Source organism: Prionailurus viverrinus, chromosome D2 (genome assembly GCF_022837055.1).
Source record: "Prionailurus viverrinus isolate Anna chromosome D2, UM_Priviv_1.0, whole genome shotgun sequence".
Lineage (NCBI taxonomy): Eukaryota > Metazoa > Chordata > Mammalia > Carnivora > Felidae > Prionailurus > Prionailurus viverrinus.
Window position 1 is genome coordinate 61,006,660 of NC_062571.1, and position 26,034 is coordinate 61,032,693.

Genomic DNA, 26,034 nt, shown 5'->3' on the forward strand with positions numbered 1-26,034 from the left:
TCCCTTTTAAGAAGAATCAAGTAGAGGCATAAAATCAAATACAAATCTCTGAGTTCTGCTCTTCATCTCAAAAACTTGTAAATCTGTCCCTGATTAACTCAGGAACAAAGAGACTTCCAGAACTGACATGAGTAAGGCTCTGTCTTCAATTCCCCATTAAAATCAAAAAGAGTTCCCAGACCAACAGTGATACTTACACAAGTGGACCGCATTAAGGAAATCCAACATACAAAAGTCCAATCTTTCAAAACAAATGTGTTAGGTCAGTGGTTCCCAATCCTGGCTAATCATCATACTCAACAGGAGAATAAAAAACAACCACCACCACCACGAACAACAACAACAACAACAGATTCCCAGTTCCTACCTCCAAGAGATTTGGATTCAGTGTGTCCAGAGTAAAGCCCAGAAATTTCTTCTTTTTGAAAAGTTCCTAGGTGATTCCAATGATAAACTAGGTTTGGGAACCACTACATTAAGGGATATTCACTCACTTTATTAGAAGTTGTACCACGGGATTCCTTTAAATGGCTATACCCTCTGCCCCAAGCATTTAATATAGAGGTTTTAGAATTTGGTTAATCAAAGTTAATCTATATACCATTTACCAAGAACATGTCTTCTATGTTAAAGTCCTTTAGGAGTGGCCACACTTAGGAAGATTATAGAAAGATTGTAAGTGTCCATTAAGGGGCCCACTCACCTCATATTTTCTGTAATTCACCAACAAAGCCAAGAGGACAACAGCATCATACCCATGCTCCCTGCGACTTGGGGGGTGGGAGAGTATCTGTAACATGAACCAGAAATGCATGAGTGCTAACTCCTAGTTCCTAGGAATGCTGACAGAGAAGATTTGAGGAGGCGGTTTACCCAAAAGAGAAAGAGAGGATGGGGGAAATGACCTACCTGTAAAATTGCTTCAAATATGCTGTTGATCATCACATACTCCAGGATAGTGTTCTGGCTGATGTTATCTGTCACCTAAATGCAATAAAAGGCTTTTTAGGGGCGCCTGCGTGGCTCAGTCGGTTAAGCATCTGACTTTGGCTCAGGTCATGATCTTATGATTCAGGGGTTCAAGCTCCACATTGCTCGCTGCTGTCAGCACAGAGCCCGTTTCAGATCCTCTGTCCTCCCCTCCCTCTGCCCCTCCCACGTTGGTTCTCTCTCTCTCTCTCTAAGATAAATAAATATTTTTTTAAAAGGCTATTACTGAGGCACTCTACTATCTCAAGTATAACTCCTCCCCCACTATCTAAGAGAATCAGAAATGTTAAAACATTCTACTAGATACTTAGTAGACTTTTAATAAGCACCTCTGAAGCTGCCAGAGCCTTAATAGTCAGACACGAGAAGGGTAAGAAATGAGCGAATTAAAACTTCCCGAATCTCTGAATGTACTGTTTCTCTCACACCCTCACTTAAGCATTTACTTCAGTTTGGGGGGGGGGGGGGGGGTTCATTCCTCAAATGCACAGAAAGAAGTTTATGATCCAGAAGACTTTGAATGATGGCAGGGAAAAGGAATTACTTGAAGTAAATGAACAACACCCCGCCCTCCTCCCACTAGAAGGTACGGGCCAGCTTCCAGTTATGTCAAAATCAGAACAAATAACTATTCAGAATCACAAAAACTGTTTCCAAATGAGACCTGATGAGAAGAGCAAATCTGACAATTCAGAAGACAAGAATTCTGCAGGGGTAGTACCTCTAAAGTGAGAAATATCATGTATCCCATAGGCTAAAAATGCCAATGGTTGCAAAGAGCAGCTTCCAGGAAGTGAAAGCCCATTCATCTAACTTCCTTCTACACATTCACATGCAATGGAGTGATATGATGCCCCAGCAGAGAATTTTTTTTTCCTCTTTTCCTTTCTAGCTTTGGGCTCAAGCATTCAAATAAGCTTGCTCCTACTGTAATACCCTTGATAGAGAAACATATAAATGGGTCACTTACGGTCACTAAGCAAAGGAGAAGTTTCAGACATAAACTCTTCAGACTTTCAGAACCTTCTGCACAAAGCAATGAATCCAAACTCTCCATCAAGTTCTGAGAAAGAGATCCATTAAGTATTAAAACATACCAAGTAACGTCTCTACTGTGTCTCTGTCCAACTCTGGGTTTATGTTACACAGGGTAATGTGTACAACATTCAATGAAGCAACCATATCACTCCTTCAGGCCTAGCCCTTGCAAGATCAGACAAAGAAAAGTAAGACTTCAAAGTGTAGCTATTTGGGGAAAAATGCTTTAGAACAACAGCACAGAATAATAAAGAATTCACTACTTCATCAAATGAATGTTTGCAACCTATCATTCTCATGACCTTTAGAACAGAATGAAGTTAAGGGTGCCTGAGTGGCTCAGTGGTTAAGCATCCAGCTTTGGCTCAGGTCATGATCTCATGGTAGATGGGTTTGAGCCCTGTGTTGGGCTCTGTGCTGACAGCTCAGAGCCTGGAGCCTGCTTCGGATTCTATCTCCCTCTCTTTCTCTGCCCCTCTCCTGCCTGCATGCTATTGCTCTCTCTCTCTCTCTCTCTCTCGCTCTCTCTCTCTCTCAAAAATAATCTAAATATTTTTTTAAATGTTTAATAGAAGTAAATTTTTTAAAGGCTAATAACAGTGGTTGAATAATAAATTAAAAACAATAAACTAATTCAATTAAATTAATTCAATTACATTAGGAAAAAATAAGTGGTTAAAAAAAGTGGTTAAAGACCAATAATGGTTAAAAAAGATTAATAATGGTCAAATAACTATAGATAAGTTTCACTATCTGATAAAATATATCATTTGATGGAGGCACGCTGAATAAACAACAAAGAGACAATATCACTACTAGCCATCACTGGCCGTATACACTATCCAACAAAACTAGCTGTGTCCACCTTGGTCGATTCTACTAGACAATGTGACTAGAGTATATCACTTGTACTAACAACCAGCTCTCAGACCCAATGTAATCAAAAGATGAAACCCTCACACGCTACAACAGAAGGAATAAGAAAAGAAATATTTTACATTAAATGAAGGAGGAGAATGAATGAATAAGATTTAGCATGCTGAAAGCTCAAGTGAAGGTTCAAAATTAGTTACTTCAATTCAACAAATATATGGTGAAGGTCTACTATATGCTAAATATTGTGCTTTCAAAGAATTCAAGAAGAAAAATTAGATAATGGCCTCTGCTCTCAAGTCATTTTTAGTCTACTGGAAGAGAAAAATAAGCAGTTTTAATTGAATGGTTACTATGACAGAAATATACATGAAAAAGGGGAATTATCTCAGAAGTCACCTATTCCAAGACTCCTAAGGGGTGGGTTATATTTTGGAAAATCAGTAGGAGTTAATTAAAACTTGATGAGGAAAAGAATTCTAGACAGGCAATAGCATGATCAAAGACACATGAGGAATGAAACGGCCCTGGGTGTGGAGTTGGAACACAAGTAGTTTATTATTATGAAAGTACAGAGGGAAACACAGTGGTGAGAGAGACTAGAGAAATAAATAGGGAGCAGGTCATGAAAGCTATATAAAGCTAACTAGGGAGTTTGGTCTTTATCCTGTTATTGATGGGAAACTAATGAAGGGTTTTAAGCAGCAGAGATTTGAGTGTAAGATACATCACTGTGGTATCAGTGTGGATGACAGATTTAAAGATGGTAAGCCTGAAGGGAGGGAGACAAATGAGGACTAATCTAGCAATTTTCTGAAGAAGCTGCCATGTCTTATTTGCCTGTGTATCCCCTGTGCCTGGCACATTGGAGCCTAACCAACATTTGTCAAAAGAATGAATGAAGGCATCACTGAAATGGTTCTGGTGAGAGATAATGGGGACACTGGCAGTAGGGGAAAAAAAGCAAAGGCAGGTATGAAAAATATGAACTGAGGCAAAATTAGATGAACATGGTGATCATCTGGATATGAAAGATGAGAGGAAGAGTCAAGGATGACTCCAGCTTTTGGCTTGGGTGACTGAGATGACAGGAGAGCCCATTCTAACAGGGAATGAATGAGGAAGAACAGATGAAGGGGAAATAAGGAGTTCCATTTTGTAGATGTCAAGCAAGAGGTACTTTAGGGATATATGAGTGGGTAAATTCAGCAACTGCTTACAGAGTATACAACTCTGAGCCTCATGAGAGGATGTTAAGACTAACAATAGAGACTTAGTAATCAGCAGCATATAGACAATAGTGAGAACTACAAGAATGAGAGTGAGATCTGAGATTTTACCATGATATATACATAGTAGCAGTAGAGGCTTGGAAAACTGACTCCAAGTACTAAGTCTTCATGTACTTACAACTATATGTTCATAACTTGTAAAAAATAATCTGATCGCTATAAGGATTCTTTGTCACATAGATTATTTCAAATTCAGAGAATGACAGAAGACTAGTTCTTCAAAGTTCATATTATAAACAACATTCACTCAAGATAGTGTCAAACATTACAAACCAGATATCTGATAAGGGACTTCTATCCAAAATACATAAAGAACTCCTACAATTCAACAATATAAAACAAATAACTCAATCTAGAAATGGGCAAAGGATTTGAATAAATATTTCTACCCCCCATAAAATATATATATATATACATATATATATACACATATATATATGAGAGACAAAAACGATTGTTGACGAGGATGTGGAAAAACTGGAATGCTTATACACTGCTGATGGAAATGTAAAATGGTATACTAACTTTGGAAAACAGTTTGGAAGCTCCTTGAAATATTAAACATAGAGTTACCATATGACCCAACAATTCTCCTCCTATGTATATACCCAAGAGAATTGAAAACATACATCCACACAAAATCTTGTTCATGAATGTTCACAGCAGCATCATTGATAATAGCCAAAATACTGAAATATCCCACATGTCTATCAACTGATGAATGAATAAATTTGATGTGGTACATTCATAAAATGAAGTATCAGCCATAAAAAGGAATGAAGCACTGACACATGCCACAACACGGTTGGACCCTGAAAACATTATGCTAAGTGCAAGAAGCTAGACACAGAAGACCACGTATGATTCCATTTAGATGAGATGTCCAGAATAGGTAAACCAATAAAGACATAAAGCAGATTAATAGTTGCCAGGGGCTAAAGAGAAGGGGGAATGGAGAATGACTGCTAATGGGAACATGTATTCTTTTTGGAGTGATAAAAATGTTCCAAAATTAACAGTGAATATACTAAAAACTACTCAATGAGGGGTGCCTGGCTGGCTCAGTCGGTAAAGCATGTGACTCTTGATCTCAGGGTTGTGAGTTTGAGCCCCATGGTGTTGGATATAGAGATTACTTAAATATAAAATCTTAAAACAAAAAACCACTGAATTACATACTTTAAAAGGGTGAATTGTATATGTGAACTATCTATCAATAAAGCTATTACTTTAAAAGTGTCAAACAGTAGAAATAAAAATTCTGGTAAAGCCATTATGTAAATAAGAAAACTTAAGTTTAGAACTGAAGTTACCCCTGTATATTACATTACCCTTGTTATATATTATTTGAGTTCATAAGTGTTTTTAAGAACCTATGAGCACATGATACAAATCATAAAATAAACTGCTCAGTCTTTATCCTGCAGGGGAAGGATACTTCAAATTTGAATTTCAAATTTTCCTCTATTCAGATAAACAAATTTGTAAAACAAAAATATCCAAATTCAAGAACAAATTCAACCACTTCTATCCACCTGAGTGCAAATCTTCTAGTACATTAACTGTCTACAGATGGTATCCGCAAACAGCTGTCAGAAGCAGCCATCCACAAGCACATCTACAACTTATGCCTCACCTTCATGCACAACTCTGCCTTGTCAAAGCCCATCAGCATGTTGATGATGTCAAACCCAGAGGTAGATTTATTCTTTTGATGGACTCCTCGAATGAGTGCACACAAGGTCTGCAGAGATTAGAGAAAGAATTCTTTTGTAGAAAGGAAGTCTCAAAACGTGAAGGGCACTGGATCTGTCGCCTCACATTGCCACCTCAGAACCTCCTCCTTACACAGCTGACATTCAATTGCTCTATCACTCTAAGCTTCAAAACAGTCGGAGTCTTACTACGTGCAAAATCCAGACATTAAAAGAGGAACAGCACTTGAAATTGTTGCCATCTTTTTTGTTGTTGTTTTTTAGTCATCGTCTTTTCAAAAATTGCATTGCAGACAAAGACTGGAAGGTGAATTCAAAAATAACAACAGTTCTTGAGCTTGAGTCATGGGATTGGTGGAGCTTTTTTCCTTTACTTAAAATTCATTACCGTATTTACATTTTAGTTTATAATTCTTAGTATTTTTTAATAACTACAAAAGTTATTTTGGTCCATATGATAACAACCAGTTGCTTCAAATCTTAAATTCATGGGGCGCCTGGGAGGCTCTGTCAGTTGAGCGACTGGCTCTTGATTTCGGCTCAGGTCATGATCTTGCAGTTCGTGAGATCGAGCCCCGCGTTGAGCTCTGCGCTGACAGCGTGAAGCCTGCTTGGGATTCTCTCCCTCTCTCTCTCTCTCTCTGCCACTCCCCTGCTCGTGCTCGCTCGCTTGCTCTCTCTTTCAAAATAAATAAATAAACATGAAAAAAAATCTTAAATTCATTATAATCTCCATTCACTATTGACTAGCTGTGTAAACCTGGACAAGTTAGTTAACTTTTCGGTGCCTCAGTTTTCTCATCTATAAAATGGGAATGACAAAAATAGCACCCATCTCATAGGGATGTTGTGAGAACTATGAGAATTAAAACACTTGGAATAGTCCCTGGAACTTTATTAATGCTCTAAGAATAGTGCCTGAAACTTTTTAAAGCTCAACAAGTATCAGCCATTTTAATAATATACTATATTTTTATGTGTTACCAAGTGACTTAATGTCAATTTACTTCCACTGAACTAAAAACAGTTTACCATTCATGCCTCCATAGTGAGCTACTGCAATTCTAGGAAGTACAATTTCCAACTTTCATTTCAGCTTTCAGTGAACCCCTACAACTGCAATACCCAAAATGCAGAATCTACTGTTAACTTTGTTAACACAACTACAGGGTAAACATGGTCCTTCTTTCTGGGACATCAGCTCAACAGGTAATTTCTACAATCTACAGATGAGAAAACTGGGGCTCACAAAGTGATTTGCCCAACTAGGAAGTTAGAAACTTAAACCCAATCTATCAAAAGTTCCAGGGGTGCCTGGGTGTCTCAGTTGGTTGAGCGTCCAACTCTTGATTTCAGCTCAGGTCATGATCCCAGGGTCATGGGATTGAGCCCCACATCGGGCTCTGTGCTTAGTAGGGAGACTGCTTAAGATTCTCTTTCTCTCACTCTGCCTCTCTCCTCCACCTGCATGCTCTCTTTCTCTAAAATAAAAAAATAATATCAAAATTTCCAATAAAATCCTTTATGTTGTCATGGATTCTTCATATTCTAAGCTTGTCAATCACTGCCCTAGCTACTCAGCCTGATCTAAGATGCACCAGAGTTACTGGACTATAAACTTAGAAATTTTGCCCATGATTCATTCAATAAAAATTTACTTCTAAAGTCCTACTTGCCAGGCACTGTACTATACACTAGGAACAAAGTACTGAATGAAACTAATGAAGTCTTTGCTCTCAAGAAACCTGTAATGTATCCCCATTATCCCAATGCTTGGCACATAACAGTCATTCAAGAAATAATTATTCAGTGCATCTTTCCCATGAATATGTGACTTAGCATTAAGAACAATGATTCTTAATGTTTTCTGAGTTACAGACCCTTTTGAGAATCTGACGAAAGCTCTCTTTTCAGAAAAAAATAGCCACATACACCTAAAATATTACATATAACTTCAGGGAGTCAAGGACCCTCTGAAACCTCAAATTAAGAACTCCTGATCTAGTGAGAAAATACTGTTTTAAGAATAATCTCTTCTGGGGGCGCCTGGGTGGCTCAGTCGGTTGAGTGTCCGACTCTTGATTTTGGCTCAGGTTGTGATCCCAGGGTCATGAGGTCAAGCCCCTCATCAGGCTCTGTGCTGAGTGTGGAGCCTACTTAAAATTCCCTCTCTCTCTCTCTCTCTCTCTCTCTCTCTCTGCCCCTCCCCCTCGTTCATGCTCTCTCGCTCTCTCGAAAATTAAAAAAAAATTTTTTTTTAAATCTCTTCTGATTTTTGCTAGACTAACTATCCCTACCTCATAGTTTCCCCTCTATCTCTTCCTTTCCTCAAATAATCAAGAATTCTGTCCATCTGTCTTGGCTTTAGATCAAATCATACAATGAACAAGATGACTAGTATAAGTGTCAATTTGTTTAGCCAGGAAGCTGGCTCAACAAACATGGCATAGATGTTTATTATTTAAAGGGGAAAAAAAAAACTTCATACCTAAGGGCAATTTTAGGTTCCTCAGGTCCCAACAGATGTATTATAACTCCTTTCCCCTATTAAACAGGACTTCCCCAGTCACCCAGCTATATACCTGTAGTGCATTGACAACTCGAATTGGATGTTCCTCTCCCAGAGCTTGGATACAGTGTTGAAATAAGCAATTAATATTGTCCTTGATCTTCATTAACTCCTCACCATCAAGAGATTCCAGCTTGCCTTCTAGGTACTCTAAATTCACCTACCAAGGGAACAACAGGGATATTATTTTTAGTAACGTTTTCAGTGTACTGTATTTAATGTGAGTGCATTTTAGTGTCGCATGTAGAACACAGGAGAAGGCAATTTCGTTAGTAGGAAAATCCAGAGATACCATCAAGTTTACCTTCATAAGGAAGAGCTCCTCCCAAAATCGTGGACTGCACTTACTGGGGTCCTCTGTCTGAAATCAGAAAATAAGCAGTTCAATGTCCCCAGCTAACACCAAAGCATTAAGAACACATCTGAAAGGGTCACTTACACATAATCAACCTTATCTTTCAAAATTAACTTTGAAAATGTTTGGTCATTCTAAACTGCTATAATAGGGAACAACAGTTTTGGAGGTTTTTTTCCCCCAAATGGAAGATACTGTGCATAGATATATATTTGTGTGCCAGAAGTTAAATAATGGCTCAAAGAGTCTCCCCCCAAATCTTTCTCTTCTAGCAAGAAGTAAACCTAACCAACTGAGTAAGATAGTCACATTATGATGTCCCTATCGCATCTGTATGTTCTGCAAAGCCCTTTCACATAAATGAAACACAATGGCCCAGAGAGCCAGGTATAGTAGATACTATCTGTATCCTCCTTTTAGAAAAGAGGATCCACAAAGTTAAGTTACTTACACCCATACAGGATCCAGAACCTGAATCACATCAGCAATACCACATGGTTTTACAACATCTTGTGCTGACTGCTTCTACTTGCCCTCCTGTATGCATTTAGTCCACTGTACAGAGCTTGTAATATGGTCTTCCTTAATTCAAATTGGTCCAAAAGGTTAACAAAAGTATAGTGCTAAAATCCAAAATTTCTTAGCAATAATTTTCAAACAGAAGTTCTAAAGAGTCACAGGCTTCTGGTTCAGGAGCAAAATAAGAAAAAGAGAACCTCAACTTTAAAGGAAAACTAATGACATAAAACCAGTAGATCAATCGCCCACTATCACCCATAAGTTGACCTTTTAAAATTACTACCAACTAATATATTCATTAGTTACGAACTCTTGATCTATTAAGAAAATACCATACTAGGAATCTCTTCTGGACTTTTAACTAAGAATGACACAGAGAAGCAACATTTCTTTTTTTTGTTTGTTTGTTTGTTTGTTTGTTTGTTTATTTTTGGGACAGAGAGAGACAGAGCATGAACGGGGGAGGGGCAGAGAGAGAGGGAGTCACAGAATCGGAAACAGGCTCCAGGCTCTGAGCCATCAGCCCAGAGCCTGACGCGGGGCTCGAACTCCCGGACCGCGAGATCGTGACCTGGCTGAAGTCGGACGCTTAACCGACTGCGCCACCCAGGCGCCCCTACATTTCTGGCATTCTCCTAAGGTTCTCATTTAGTGATTTCTTTCCATCCCCTTCTCCTAGAAGGGGTCACACACTGCCTCTCACACTTCAGTGATGTCATTTTGCTATCTAGATATGAAACTCCGACTACTCATGGTGTTGGCACTTCCCACCCTCAAAGCTCATGCAATCAACAATTCTATGTATGCCAACCCTACTTCATATAGAGAGAGCTCTAACAGGACCCAAGTACCCACTCATTTGCTCCATACTGTGATCTGCGCAATTCTGTATTAATTTTGTGCATATCAAACTGTCTCTAAGGTTTCCCAAGAGTTAGATGTTTTACTTGATCACATTATTTATTCTGGGCCGTGTGACAAAGTTGAACAAGCAAGGGCCCTAGAGTCAAACACTAGGGTTCAAACCATGGCTCCATCACCTTCCAGCTGTGACCCCTAGTTTCCTCATCTGTGAAATGCTCTTTTACATAGCATATGTGAAAACATAGCATTCTTGCAGCATTCTTGTTAGAATTAGAGATAATGAACTTAGTAATGCACTTAGAATAATGCCAGGCACATAGTAAAAATTCAATACTTAGTAACTCTTTTTAGAAGTATTATTCTGTTTTACATATGCTAGCTATGATCAGAATTTCAGAAGGTAAGTACCCCCGCAGAGTATCTAATTTACTCTCACCTTCCCTGACAGGGTAAATTTTAAAACAAAGGCTTGGATCATGGTCAATCAGCAGTTATGAAGACCCAAAGAAATCTTCCACCTAATCACTAATAATTCATCAGTTACCTTATAGAGTTGGACAATGAGAGAGACTAAGCAATTGTTCCGTCCACTAGGTACTTGAGATGAAATGTAACAGTTCATCTTTTTTTTTTTTAAGTTTATTCATTTTGAGAGAGAGATTGAGAGAGAAAGAACAGTTCATCTTTTAGAATCATAGAATTCTAGGACCAAAAGGAACTTCAAAGAATATTTAGGATAGAAGAGTCCGTAAGTTGGGTCATGTGGGTGACAAGTTTCTTAAAGATATTCAGAAAAAATGGGTGCCTAGGTGGCTCAGTCAGTTAAGCGTCTGACTCTTGATTTCAGCTCAGGTCACGATCCCATGGTTTGTGGGTTCAGGCCCCACATCAGGCTCTACACTGACAGCGTGGAGCCTTCTTTGGATTCTCCCTCTCCCTCTCTCTGGTCCTCCCCCACTCACACACTCTCTCTCTCAAAATAAATAAACATTTAAAAAAAAAAAGATATTCAGAAAAAAAAGTTCCCGAGGTTTCCTCCCTCCTTTCAATTGTTTTACCCGGCTCATGGCAACAATCTGTAAGAACAACATAACAACAATACATATAAATTAATACATGATCATAATCTCCACCAGGAGAGAGCTCACTCTCATCCTCACCCTCATTCTCCCTCTAAAGAACTAGAAGGTAGCAGGCAGAGGTGAGCTTATTTCTCATTTTGGTACAAGAAAGTAAGGAGTCAATCTGCGCAGAATTGTCAGAGCTCCAGGCCTTACCATGAAGATCTCATCATACATCAGCACCACTTTTTCCTTCAGTGGTTTTCTGGAAGCTGAAGATTTCCGGAGCAAACCCCCTCTTTTCTCCACCTGTGCCATGGTTAGAGAATCTGTGAAAAGAAAGCCACAGTCAGTGCTCAAATGCTCTCCAAGATGCTGGATGGTCTGTTGAAAAGTTTTCAATGGGAACTTTTCTAAGAAAAAGAAAAAAATGATAAACCATGTAATAGATCTTGTGCATCTGTCCAACACCCCATCCCCTCACCAGGTAATTTCAAGGCTTAAATCATTGCTTGGCCTACAGCAAAACACATTTTACATCTTTAAATTTTTTTTTTTCAACGTTTTTTATTTATTTTTGGGACAGAGAGAGACAGAGCATGAATGGGGGAGGGGCAGAGAGAGAGGGAGACACAGAATCGGAAACAGGCTCCAGGCTCCGAGCCATCAGCCCAGAGCCTGATGCGGGGCTCGAACTCACGGACCGTGAGATCGTGACCTGGCTGAAGTCGGACGCTTAACCGACTGCGCCACCCAGGCGCCCCACATTTTACATCTTTAAAACCTGCCAGTGGACAAGGCTTACACCAGATCCAAAACCAGGAAAGAAAGTGTAACTAGCTCCAACTAGAATAGATCTGGCCATATATCTGAGGTTGATGGAAGGAAGGCTACAAAGCACACATTGCCCACAGACTGATGGTGAAGTTAAATTACAAGTATTGATTGAGCTCAGGACCATTAAGGCAGGAAGTGTGCTGCAGACTGATGTGCTCCATTGATTTCCCCAAAGTAAGTAAGTCCTCAGCACTGCAAAGTACTTGGCCTTCACTGCCTCATAAATCACACTGCACTTGACTGTCTTCAGAAATTCCTCTGGAAAGAGACCCAAGGCAGAAAATAGCAGTTATAAGGACAAAAATTAAATCTGATTTCAAAATAACCAAATATAACAATCTACTTCTGTCAAATCTAATTATATATATAACACTATTACAGATCAAACTTCAAAGTATTTTTCAATTCTTTTATAGAAGCAATTCCATGAATCACGCCCAATTTCCCCATCTTGTTTAAAGGAATTTCAAGTTTTTACAAGGGAGAACTTGAAATCCCACAGGTCTCCACTGTGGATTTACACATTTCCCCTCACTTCCCAGATTCTTTCTACTGTTGACAAAATTCCTGTCTCTCTCTTAAATTCTAGGCTCTAGTTGTGAAACTTAATCTCATCCAATGGCAAGTGTGGGCAGTAGCAAGGAGGCTGATTTTACTTCCAGACAAACCCAAAGCAGCAGAACAAAATTAATTTTGTTCAGTGACTTTTGGAAAATATGTGCTATGTTTCAAATCAAAAGCAAAATTTTATTTAAGGAAGAGATGCATCCAACACCTAAAAGACTGTATCTCAGACATGGCCTTTCTCTAATATATATAGCCAAAAAGGAGATTTACCTTTGAGCACAAAAAACACAAAGCACAGAAAATCTCTCCAACTAGATATCCAGCATCTTTGGCACATCTTATCCTTTTTTTTTATAAGCACTATGGTCCAGAGAAAACTGAAGGAAAAAAAAAAACTAACAACAACAACAACCAAAAAAGAGAGAGAGAGAAGATTCTTTGGGGCAATTTATACTATATTGATCATGTCTTTACCTTAAAGCATGAAATACAGCCTCTGTTCAAAACATTCTTGTGTCTTTTAAATAGGTTGTCAAGAGGAAGATGTCCTTATCGGGGGAAAATAAATTGGAAATCAGCAAGATCCTATTAAAATAAATCAAAAGCAATGCAATTCTAAACTTAGTAGATATAGACCTTTCATGTGTTCAGCTTCAACCAGTTGATTAGCGGGAATAGCAGGAACCACTAGTTTCTGGGTGTGAGAAGCACCTGTTTACAAACATGCCCCTCTGAGGATTTATAATTGGGTTACAGCTAATCAATGTCCACCCCAAATCTAATAAACTCACTTTCTCTATTTCAGAATCAATACTTTCTAATAAGCAAAAGGGAATAGGAGAGGAGGGAAAAACAATTCCATCCAAAGTACCAGATTTCCTAAGAAGTTGAATTCTTTTCATCACTCTTCCTCATTTGGAGCGCGGGGGGGGGGGGGGGGGGGGGGGGAGGGGGGGGGGAATTCAGCCAAGAGCCTTGTCTCATTACTCTCTGTCACCATCACAGACAATTGGAATTTACCACCCAAGGTGCCTGAAGTGTGACTGGAAACTGACAAGAGTCTCCTCCTGCCAGCATTTCTAACCCATGGAACATAGAAAAAATTGCTTCTAGGGTTGAGGACTGAGAGAAGTGTAGAACTCTGTATTACAAAGTTTTGGGGGGGGGGGGGATTTCAGAAATTAAGCCTCTGCTCTTAAATTTGAAAGTAAAATATCTGACTGGTAGAACACATCCGTAATGTGAGTGTAATTTATTTATGTCTTCTCAGGGTTTTTCTCCCTTTTGTAGAAAACCCCTCCTGTTTGTAGAAAACCAGTAGCAGCTAAGGAGCAGCAGGGCATTATGGACCAACCAACCAGCAAAACTGAGACTGGAACGCTAGGTTCCAACCACCTAGATGAAATGGAGCAAGTCACTGTGTTTCCCAGTTTCCTTACAAGTAAAACAAGGCCCTGGACTAGACATATCATTGAACAATTCTCTCAGCATCACTGAAATACCACAAACACATAAGAAACACCTAGGGGCACATGGGTGGCTCAGTCGGTTAGGCATCCAACTTCAGCTCAGGTCAAGATCTCACCATTCATGGGTTCAAGCTCCACGTCAAGCTCTGTGCTAACAGCGTGGAGCCTGTCTTGGATTCTCCCTCCCTCTCCCTCTCTGCCCCTCCCTGACTCGCGTTTTTTCTCTCTCTCAAAATAAATAAACTTAAAAACAAAAAAAACAAAAAAAATCTAAATGTGGTTAAGACACTAATTTAGGCACTATGGGGTTACAAAAATGAAACTACAGAGCTGATCCTCTAGGATCTTTCAATCGATTGGCAGAGACAGACACATCAGACACATGATAACCCCACAGTACTAGGCGAATCATGCGAAACAGAGTAAAAGTACAAAGAAAATGCTATGGCATCATGAGGAAGGAAAAAAAGCATTCTGCGACTACACTATGACCTCTGTTGATCCGGGCTTTTAAATCCTTCTGGCGAAGCAGTAAATACAGCAAAGCCACTGTAATCCCACAGAAATGCCATCTTAGGCTTTAACACAGTTTCTCAGAAATAAGATATAATAGGCAAAATATAAAAAAGAATAAGGCAACATATCAATCCTAATTTCACTTACCATCAAGCTTAGGAATGGTTTCAAATCCCCCAACCCAACAGTAAATGGTATATCAATGAAGTCTTTTATTACTAAACCTCAGGGACTGCCAATCCCATGACCCACAGAACAACTTCTCTCTGAAAGACTCAAGTCATACAACTTTTTAAGAATTCTATCTTAAGGCAATCCAGCCACGACTGTCTTAAATGCACATCATTTCATATCCCTTCAGGGTAAAACAACCAAATATCAAGATTTTAAAACCTAAAGCCAAACTCTGCCAATGCCTAATACACAAGAAATGCTAGTTACACTAAGCAAGTTAGTTATTCATTGACTTTGCTGTCTTCTTGAGCACAATACATGCCAACTCTAGTAGCAGAAAATTAATTTAAAAGAAATTCACTCTAATTTCCAGAGAGTTTCCAGAGTTAATCTTTCAAAAGTCTTGGTATTGTATCTACATGAGATGACAGAGGCTAATGAAACCCGAGGTAATCAATTCACAATATATGTAAATAAAACCACAGGGGTGCCTGGGTGGCTCAGTCGGTTGAGGGTTGAGTGTCTGACTTCAGCTCAGGTCATGATCTCACAGTTCATGAGTTCGAGCCCCGTGTTGGGCTCTATACTGACAGCTCGGAGCCCGGAGCCTGGAGCCTGCTTTGGATTCTGTGTCTCCCTCTCTCTCCCTGCTCCTCCCCTGCTCACATTCCGTCTCTCTTTCAAAAATAAATAAAGATTAAAAAAAAAAATTTTTTTTTAAACCATCATGCTGTTACGCCTTTTATACTGATGTATGTCAGTTATTTTTCAATAAAACTGGAAAAAATCTAAAAGCAAAACAGCTTGGGGCGCCTGGGTGGCTCAGTCGGTTGGGGCATGGGCATCCAACTTCAGCTTGGTCATAATCTTGCAGTTGGTGAGTTCGAGCCCCACGTCGGGCTCTGTGCTGACAGCTCGGAGCCTGGAGCCTGCTTCAGATTCCGTGTCTCCCTCTTTCTCTGCCTGAGAGAAAGGCACTCTACCCCACTCCCATTCTGTCACACTCTCTCTCTCTCAAAAATAAACATTAAAAAAAAGTTAAAAAAAAATACTAAATAACAGCAAAACGTCTTGAGTTTTAGCCCCAATTCTTATACACTCATTCTATAAACTTTAATTTCCTTTCCTTCCCTGGGCTTCAATTTGCCAATCTGTAAAAAGCAGCACTGGCAAGTGTGTTCAGAAAAGGGAACCTCTGTACAGTGTTGGGAAAGTAAATCAGTGCAGCCACTACAGAAAACAGTATAGAGGTTCCTCAAAATATTAAAAATAAAACTATGATATGATCCAGCAATCGCACTTCTGTGTATATATCCAAAGGAAATGAAATCACTGTCTCATTAAAGAGATACCGGCATCCCCATGTTCACTGCAGCATTATTCACAATAGTCAAGCTATGGAAACAACCTAAGAGTCTTATCAATAAATGAATGGATAAAGAAAATGTGGTATACACACAAAATGGAATATCATTCAGCTACAAAAAAGGAAGGATATCCTGCCATTTGCAACAACATGAATATGCCTATGTGAGATGATAGATGAATGGTGGTTTTTTTTTTAATTTTAATGTTTATTTAGTTTTGAGAGAGAGAGAGAGAGCAGCAGCAGCAGCAGCAGCAGAGGGGCAGAGAGAGATGGAGACACAGGAACTGAAGCAGGCTCCAGGCTCTGTGCTCGCAGCACAGAGCCCAACGCAGAGCTAGAACTCACGAGCCATGAAATCACAACCTGAGCTGAAGTCAGACGCTCAACTGACTGGGCCATCCAGGTGCCTCATGCATGAATGTTTTAATTAACCTTATCATGGCAATCATTTCACAATGTATATGTGTATCCAATCATCACATTGTGCACTTTAAAATTATATATCGATGTTATATATTAATTATAATCTCAATAATGTATCAATTATATCTCAATTCAATAAATCCGGGGGCCGGGGGGAGGCCATGGAACAGTTCTCTATAGGCTTCCAAATTTAATGGACTGGGGTTCTAGGTTCATACTGGTAATGGACTGTTAGCAAGTATCACCCTCTCTTCACTGGTGAGTGAAGCTCCAAAACACCACCTATAGGTAGATGCTGAGGTAAACGTCCTACAACATTTCAACCGGTACATAAGAAAAGAAAAAGGAGAGAGAAAAGGAAAAAGGAAAGGAGAAAAAAAATGAATAAAAACCAATGTGCCCATCTTCTAGAAAGAAAAAACATATGCACAGATCAGGCATTCATTCATTCCACAAATATCTGTTGAGCACCTTTTTGGTACCAAGCACTAGGGATACAGACGTTAACGTGACAGACAAGATTTCTGCTTTCAGAGTTTTCATTCTAGAGTGGGGAAAAGATAACAAACAAGTGATAAGTACCTTGAAGACAAACTATATAGGGGGACTACATTAGACTGAGAGATTAAAGGCCTCTATGACAAGTAATATGTGGGCTGGAACCAAAATAACAGGAAGGAAACAGCCACATGAAAGTCTTGGCAAAAGTGCTAGAGGGAAAGGCATAGAGGGAATGGCAAATGCAAAGTCTCCAAGATTTGAACATACTTGGCGTGTTCGAGGAACAGAAGAGCCAAAATGCCTAGATTATAATAAACATTTCTTTTTTGAAATGTTGAAAGGTTTCTGAAGTGGGTATTTTGTGTTTTTGTGAGTTTTTTCCATACATAAAAAAGAATTCAAATGTCCATCAGCAGAATGGGAAGATTATAATTTATTTGTAGAACAGGGTACTACCCAGAAATTTAAAAGAACAAATTACTGAAAAAATATTGATCGCTTTCACAGATGTTGAATAAAAACCTCTGAAAGAAAAGAGTACAAACAAATGATTCTATTTATATGAAGTTCAAAGACAGCAAAATTAATCCATGGTGACAGAGGTCAGAACAGTGGTTACCTCTGGTGGGGAGATGAGTGGGAGGAAGTGGCACAAGGAAGCCTACTCAGGTGCTGAAAATGTGCTCTTTTTTTTTTTTTTCAACATTTTTATTTATTTTTGGGACAGAGAGAGACAGAGCATGAACGGGGGAGGGGCAGAGAGAGAGGGAGACACAGAATCGGAAACAGGCTCCAGGCTCTGAGCCATCAGCCCAGAGCCTGATGTGGGGCTCCAACTCACGGACCGCGAGATCGTGACCTGGCTGAAGTCGGACGCTCAACCGACTGCACCACCCAGGCGCCCCAGAAAATGTGCTCTATCTTGATCAGAGTGGAGGTCACACAAAGAAAAGAAAGAAAATCATCAAGTTGTACACTTTCCATTACGTAAGCTATTCCTTGAGCTAAAAAAAAAAAAACGTCTGGGGGCCCCTGGCTGGCTCAGTCAGTTAAATGCCCCCAACTCTTGACTTTAGTTCAGGTCATGATCTCACAATTGTGGGATGGAGCCCCACATTAGGCTCTGCACTGACAGCACAGAGCCTGCTTGGAATTCTCTCTCTCTCTCTCTCTCTCTGCTCCTCCCCCACGCACTTGCACTCTCTCTCTCTCTCTCAAAATAGATTTTTAAAAAACTTTAAAAAATAAATATTTTTTAAAAATAAATATATAATAATTTTTTAAAAAGCCTGTGCGATCATACGTATATGAAAATTAACAGCACCCATGCAAAACACTAGAACTAGCAGGGACCTCAACTTGCACACTCAGGACACTAATCAAAAATAACAACCAAAACATTAACATTTGCTTAACATTTACTATGCACCAGGCACTGTTATAAGCACTTTGTATACATTAATTGGTTTTATCCTCACAGACCTATGATCCTGGAACTTTACCATAAGAAAACTAAAGCATAAAATGGTTACAAAAACAAACAAACAAACAAAATAACAAAAAAAAAAAAAAAAAAACTTGCCAGTGTGAGAGTAGGGACTCAAACTCAGCCACATGTGAGAATCCCTGCTCTTAAACACTATGCTACCCTGTCTCTCAAAAGGCAGGGGAGTGGGCAGAAGTGGTGTAACCTACATATAAACAAAGCTGAGGATCTGCAGAGAAACTGAGATGAGGTTCCAGGCCAGTTCTCAATGAACAAACTTTAGGATGTCCAGATATCTTGAGTTTCAACACTCTAGTTTGCCAATGGGTAGGAAGTGCCACCATAAGTAGTAAAAGATACATATGCATGTGTCTGACACATGCATATATATATATAAATATTGTATATAAATATTGATAATGGTAAAGTGAAAAAGACATACAAATGAATGGAATGGTAGAAAAACTTGGAAGAAAACACTGGAAAGGAATCTGTCTAGTAAAGTTGATAGATGTATCCAATATGGTAATAGAAAAAAAAAAAACAGCTGAAACTCAGTAATATCCACAAAAAGATTTAATTGATAATAACTTTTTTAATGTTTATTTTTGAGAGAGAGAGAGAGAGAGAGAGCGCACAAGTGGGAAAGGGGCAGAGAGAGAAAGAGGGAGGCACAGAATTGGTAGCAGGCTCCAGGCTCTGAGCTGTCAGCACAGAGCTCAATTCGGGGCTCAAACTCACAAGCTGCAAGATCATGACCTGAGCTGAAGTTGGGACACGTAACTGAATGAGCCACCCAGGCGCCCTGATAAAATTTTAATTGAGCTTAGTCAGTGCTCTAAGGATAATTCTCCACCAAAATTTGATAATGAACGGAAAGATACAGTAAGGTAAGACAAAGATGAAATGCAGAGCAAGTCAAGTATAAATCTATACAGCTCTCAGCTTAGGAACGATTATACTTTGCTACCACTGAGCTGTGATCACTTGTTTCAGAACCTCCTGAGGTGCCTCCTGAAAATGTAGATCCCTAAGCTCCCTTTTCCCACTACTGAAACAGACTTTTCAAGATAAGGACTAGGGGTCTAGATTTTTTTTTTTTTTTTTTTTTTTAGTACAGTTGACACTAGGGGTCTACATTTTTAATAATCACCCCAGGTCAGTGGTTCTCAACTGTGGCAATTTTGCCTTCCAGGGGAAATTAATGACTGGAAACATTTTTGTCTGTCACAACTGGGAAAGGAGATACTACTATCATCTACTAGGTAGGGGCAAGCTAACATTCTACAACGCACTGGACAGTCCTCACAACAAAGAATTATCTGGCTCAGTATGTGAAAGTTAACAAGGTTGAAAAACTTTATCCCAAGTAATTCTGATACTCACTGAAGTTTGAGAAGTACTCATCAAAGCGTTGAAACTCATCAAATGCTTTGAAAGGAACATCTAAACATAGGACCATTCTGAGAGGATGAATAAAACTTGTCACCTCTAGAAAAGGCACTGGAGCAGCCCTCATCTACTCCCAGCTCATTCTCCCCACACTAACTCACCAATGGCATCCCCTCCCTTAGGACCTCAGCCCCAGTTTGTCCATCTGTGATAGATCACTACAAGACACACTGACTACAGTAATCTAAAATGCTTCAAGTAAAGGAGATAAAAATCCTGTCTCCCCAGAAGCTGTGGCTAGCTGAGTCAAATATTATCATTGTCTGATCACTGGCCATTCACTCAATACACAAGAAGCAGTATGTTTATAAAACCAGAAATATAGTCTCCTGCCCTGCTCTCCTAAAAGTCCACAATTTCTCCAGAAGCATGGGTATACATGTGTGTGTATGCGTATGTATATGTGTGTGTGTCTAATCCTTAGGCAGAAGTTATCTGCTCCCTAAATTCTTCCGAAAGGCATACCACACTCCTTAAAGGTAAATACTAGCACTATAAACATTTAAGAAAATGTAGAGGATTTCTACTTCAAACTCCAACCCTTACCTTCTCAAACCAGTTCCTAACATGCCTCTTTCTTTCTGAAGGACCGAGGATTTAGTTCACTTGCTGGATTCACATCCTACTGTTCCACGTGGTTCCTCGCCACAGCTTCTCTCATAGCATGGGACACTGGTTCCCCCAATTCCACCCCACAGACTGTCTCTGAAGCATATAATGCCTTTCCATTTTAATGGATTTTTAGTGCTAGTCACTCCAAGTCTCTCTTATCTCCAAAATAAAAACAGAGTGAGGTCTGCACTCATGAAGCCACCTCTTTGAATTTCTTCATGGAGAGCTAAAGGATAGGCCACCATCCCCTCAAGCTATCACTTTTCTTCTATGAAGTCCTGGGGAGGGAACTCATCACTCATTCCTCCAAATCTTTCAGAGCACAGCCTTCCAATCAAGGTGATGTATGATAAATAACACTACTGAATACTGACTATATAGTTGGCACTGTTCTCAGTGCTTTAAATATACTTTATTTAATCCTTTAAAGTAGATAGGTACTATTGTAGTAGGTACTTAATTACCATAATTTGACAATGAAGATTTCACTTGCCAAAGTAAAACAGCTATAGAAAGTGGTAAAGACACTAAATCCTTCTCTGGTAGTCCTTTGTCCTAGCAGAATATCCCAGTAGTGCAAAAAATCAGGTGTTGACTAACGGAACACTCAAAATCCAGATTCAGTTAAAGTTCTGCGGAAACTCCAAACTGATATCCATAATATCAACGTTCCCACCTTATCCAAGAAAAGTCAGTCAAGTCAGGACATTGTCTGACAAGCATCATCCCTATTTTCTACTAGGAAAGAACCAGCCTGATTCAGTAGGTACATGAGCCACTATGGGGCAGCATTCACATCTTGCATGTGCTCTACAGGGCTCACCTCAGAATGGGTGTTTAGCTTACACTTGAAAGTAGAAATAGGGGCGCCCCGGTGGCTCAGTCAGTTAAGCAACCAACTTCGGCTCAGGTCATGATCTCACCGTTGGTGAGTTCAAGCCCCGCACTGAGCTCTATGCTGACAGTTCGGAGCCTGAAGCCTACTTCAGATTGTGTCTCCCTCTCTCCTGCCCCTCCCCTGCTCATGCGTGCTCTCTCAAGCACGCGCTCTCTCTCTCTCTCTCAAAAATACATACATACATACATACATACATACATACATACATACATACATACAGGAGTGGGGGCGCCTGGGTGGCTCAGTCAGTTGAGCATCTGACTTCGGCTCAGGTCATGATCTTGCAGTTTGGGAGTTCGAGCCCCACATCGGGCTCTGTGCTGACAGCTCAGAGCCTGGAGCCTGCTTCAGATTCTGTGTTTCCCTCTTTCTCTGCCCCTCACCCACTTGCGCCCTGTCTCTCCCTCAAAAATAAGTGAACATTTAAAAAAATGTTTAAAAGAAAAGAAAAGGAAAAAGGAAAGTAGAAGTAATTCAGGGACTTTCCTGAGACTAAGCAGCAAATGGCAAAAACAGGAATTTCCCAATCCTTACTCTAGGTATCAGCCACTGTCTGCATCCACTAGAGGTGAAGTAGCTTCACAGAAGAGAATTCAGTCTGGTCCCAAATGAATTTACTGAGTCTGCCTACTTGCACAAACTAATAATACAGATGAAGAGGTTTAAATAAACATGACTACCTCAGGTTCCCTTTCAAATTATTTTATACAAGAAGGAACACGCTTGCACCTTCATAAGGAGGACCCAACTCCACACTGACAGGCTTTCGGGAAACTTTGACTGAAAATCACATTTTTCTGACATCTCCCAGAATGAGAATTCATTGTAAGAACCTCTTCTCAATGAGCTGGAGCCTCCTGTAAATTAATACTGTCCATCTCCTGTTCAAGCCCTGAACCTCCTCAAGCAGCACGTCACTCATATCTTCTTCATTTCCTTTCCTGTTCAACCATACAAGCCTCATGAATACCACCTAAGTACAAAACGAACATTCTAAGACGGACTCTCATAATCTTCTTAAAACCCAACAGGTAACTGCAACCTTACTAAGTAAACAGATTTCTTGCTGGCTTAATAACTAACATTTATCAAGACCTTATAATGGCACAGGTAAAGTATGAGACAAAAAGGGGACCCAAAATTACTAAGTTATGGTACCTGCCTTGAGAAGCTCACTGCTGAATGGAAGAAGTGCAGATTCCAATTCTTCCTTATCAACAAACAAAACAGACATCATTTTCCCCAGGATTTTTTCATATATGGCCTCACCTACAGAGAGCTATGGCCAAGATATTAAGCTCGCCAGGCCTCCTTACTTCCAGCTGTCTCCTAACACTTCCATGTGCACACCCCACAAACAACTTGATCTCAACAAACCAGATATCCCCCCTATACCTGTTTCCATAGTCACCCCAACCCTTAAAAATTTGCTCTACTTTTTCTAATCCACATCCTGGTCAGTGAGATGCCCATTCACCCAATCTCTCAAATTACAAACCTTAGCCGACTCTCTCCCTAGTCACTAAGTTATGTTGCATGTCTCAGAAATATTTGTAAAATCCATACCTCTCCTCTTCGTTCCCAATGCCACACGTTATTCAGACTCTAGGTAACTAGTTCGCTGACACATTTCTCATTACTTTAATTCATACATCTGTCACTCCCTAACATAAATAACTCCAATGGCTCCCAACTCTCCTTTCAGTCTTACCTCATGGCAAGTTCCCCACCAAACATCCTGCTTAGGACAAATTTCTAATACTTAAACATCATGTTATTTCTTGTCGTCACACTTTCACCATGCCTTTGTGCATGCTGTGCTCTTGAACTGGAACACCTTATTTGTACAAGCTCCTACTCATCCTTCAAAACCCAACTAAAGTAACTCCTCCTTGCAAAAATATCCTTGACTCTCCCACACAATGGCAATATTCCCTTCACACTGTATAAATTTCTTTATATGGATATGTAACAGTGCACTATAATTTTCATATGAATGTTTCTCTGATGTCCTTGAGAAAAGATATTCCTATTTCTAACCACAGGGCCAGTTACATAGTATCTACTCAATAAATGTGTGTTGAATAAACAGTTCACCTTCATATATCCTGGACCAATTTGTGATTGGCTGTTTTCCCCAAGTTTTATGATTTCTGAACTTGACTCTATGTGAGATTCCAACTGTCACAACTGCTTTGAGTTTTCAAGGGTTTTTAAAAATTCTATTAACACAAATGTTGAACGAATGAGTGAATTATAATGCCTAAACATCCAATGAAATAGTCTTGGGGCACCTGGGTGGCTCAGATAGTTAAGGGTCAGACTCTTGATTTCAGCTCAGGTGTCAATCTCAGGGTCCTGAGTTCAAGCCCCAGCTTTGGCTCTGAGCTGGGCCTGGAGCCTACTTTAAAAAAAAAAAAAAAAAGTCACAAACGCTTCCCAATTGACTAAGAAGAGTGGGAATCCCCCCTTTACAATCCTAACAAGAAGGATCCACCTTTCCCTAGACTGATAGACTTGATATCCCAAAAGCTTTCCCCTAGGAAAGTACTGTGCACACAAATCCAGCTGAAGACACACCCAAAATAATTCCATTAACTTGTGCTTAAGACAGGAACACAAACCATACTTGTCCTGGTTTACAAAGTCACTAGGAAGTCAGAATAGCAAAGAAACCGTCCTCACTAAGCTCAAAACTTTTTCTGGAGAGAAAGAAATGGGGAAGGTCTGATGATCCAGAAACATTTTTCAGTCTGGCCCAAGTTCGCACTTCCCCAGTCTCCAAAGGCAGCATTCCCTGGCTTCTGATAGCTCTCCTTCCTCAGAGAACCTCCTTCTTTTCCTCTATTTATTTCTTCCCCACGCCTGCCTGGGAACAGGTTCATCTCCCAGGCTTGCACCAAGTAACCCTGAGAAAACACGGTCGCTTCATTGATTCTGGGTGTAAGATGGACTGCAGCCCGTCAGAGACTGAAAAAAGGGGCAGGATGAGGGGCCTTCCAGGACAACCGGGCCTGCCTCTAACCCTTCTCAGAGGTCCTGTCCAAGGGCCCTCATCCCAGGGCCAGGCTGGGCTGGGGAGAAGGCCTCCCTCGAGTGGGGACAAGCTGAGTGGAAGAGGCTCTGGAGGCAGCTTGAGGCGGCAGGATCAGCCCCACGCTCGGGTCAAAGGTCAGCATCTCAGCAGCTAGGAGGACCCAGCAGGGAGTGGGAGGGCCGTGACCGGCACCGGAAGGTCCGAGGGACCAGCCGCTGGAGGAGCGAGCCGCTTCCAGCCCCCTCCGCCGCCCGGGCCCAGCCTCCTAGCCGCACGCAAACTCGGCCCGCCTCAGCAGCTGCCCTCCCCCTCCCACCCGCCCCCCGCCACCACCTTCGTCCCCCAAGGCGAGCGCAGGCCCCGCCCCCAGAGCCGCCTCGGGGCCAAGGCCTAGTCCGACAGGAGCTGCAGGAGTTGGTCAGGTCCGGGGACCGGCCCGGGCCGGCGCCGCTTACCGAGCCCCGGGCTCCTCCTCCACCACCCGCGCCGCTCCCGGACCCGCTCGCTCCCGACGCCACCGACGCCGCTGTTACTCTCGGCTCACGGACGCGCTCCCGACCTCCCCCGACCCTTCCCCCGGCCCACGGTGCCCCGCCGGGTCCTAAAGCCCGCTGTGTGATAGGTACGTCCACGCCCGTTTCCTGAGCCTGGCTCAGACCATGGTTCCCAGCAATCATCGCAAAGACTACAACTCCCGAAATGCACCGCGAGAAATAAATTAGCCAAAGAAACATCTATTGAGAGTCTACTGGATACAAGCTGCAATAGCAGATTTTCAAATATGGGAGAAATATACATACATACTTTTTAAATACAGCGGACTCTGAACTTGGCAATTCAATTTATAGGAATAAAGATATATGTTCCAAGATGGTTATGGCAAGTTTGTAAATGAAAAATTGGAAACAAATCCATTCAACAAACAGTATTTTGTGCCTAGTGTGTTCAAAGTAACATGGGTTAACTGGGCAAGTAACTCCTCTGAGTCTCAATTTTCTCTGTACAAAATGGAAAATTTTAAAAAAGATAGCTGCTGGGGCACCTGGGTGGCTCAGTGGGTTAAGCATCTGACTCTTCCTTTCAGCTCAGGTCATGATCTCAAGGTTCCCAGGATCAAGCCTTGCTTTGGGTTGCCTGCTGATAACACAGAATCTGCTTGAGATTCTCTCTCTCTCCCTCTTTCTCTGCCCCTCTCCTGCTTGTGCTCTCTCAAAAATAAGCATTTTAAATAAATAAATAAATAAATAAATAAATAAATAAATAAACAAATAAATAATCAGACAGTGAGTTATCAAGGGCAGGCTTAGGAAGGCTCAAGTTGTAAATGCCCTGAAAATTCAGAGAAGGGAAAATTCCATGTCAATCTCTGGAGGCTTCCTGGGGGAAGGTGAAGATGGGGCCAAGTCTTAGAGGAGAG

General features: G+C 40.7%; 1 protein-coding gene across 3 annotated transcripts in view; it reads right to left on the minus strand.

Annotated features, from left to right (window-relative positions):
* ARMH3 (armadillo like helical domain containing 3) overlaps positions 1-25,175 on the minus strand; it is a 176,520-nt gene extending 151,345 nt beyond the window's left edge. Inside the window, exons 1-8 of one of the 3 annotated variants that reach the window (XM_047825888.1) lie at positions 25,073-25,175; positions 11,493-11,605; positions 8,782-8,838; positions 8,491-8,637; positions 5,830-5,937; positions 1,961-2,053; positions 910-984; positions 704-790 (exon numbers count right to left, since the gene is read on the minus strand). In XM_047825888.1, the coding sequence (XP_047681844.1) occupies positions 704-790; positions 910-984; positions 1,961-2,053; positions 5,830-5,937; positions 8,491-8,637; positions 8,782-8,838; positions 11,493-11,594 (669 nt within the window). In that variant the 5' untranslated portion in view covers positions 11,595-11,605; positions 25,073-25,175. Of the gene's footprint in view, positions 1-703; positions 791-909; positions 985-1,960; positions 2,054-5,829; positions 5,938-8,490; positions 8,638-8,781; positions 8,839-11,492; positions 11,606-13,154; positions 13,364-24,950; positions 24,970-25,072 lie in introns of those variants that run through there. The other 2 variants (XM_047825890.1, XM_047825889.1) reach the window with 2 other exon arrangements.
* Positions 25,176-26,034: the final 859 nt, after the last annotated feature.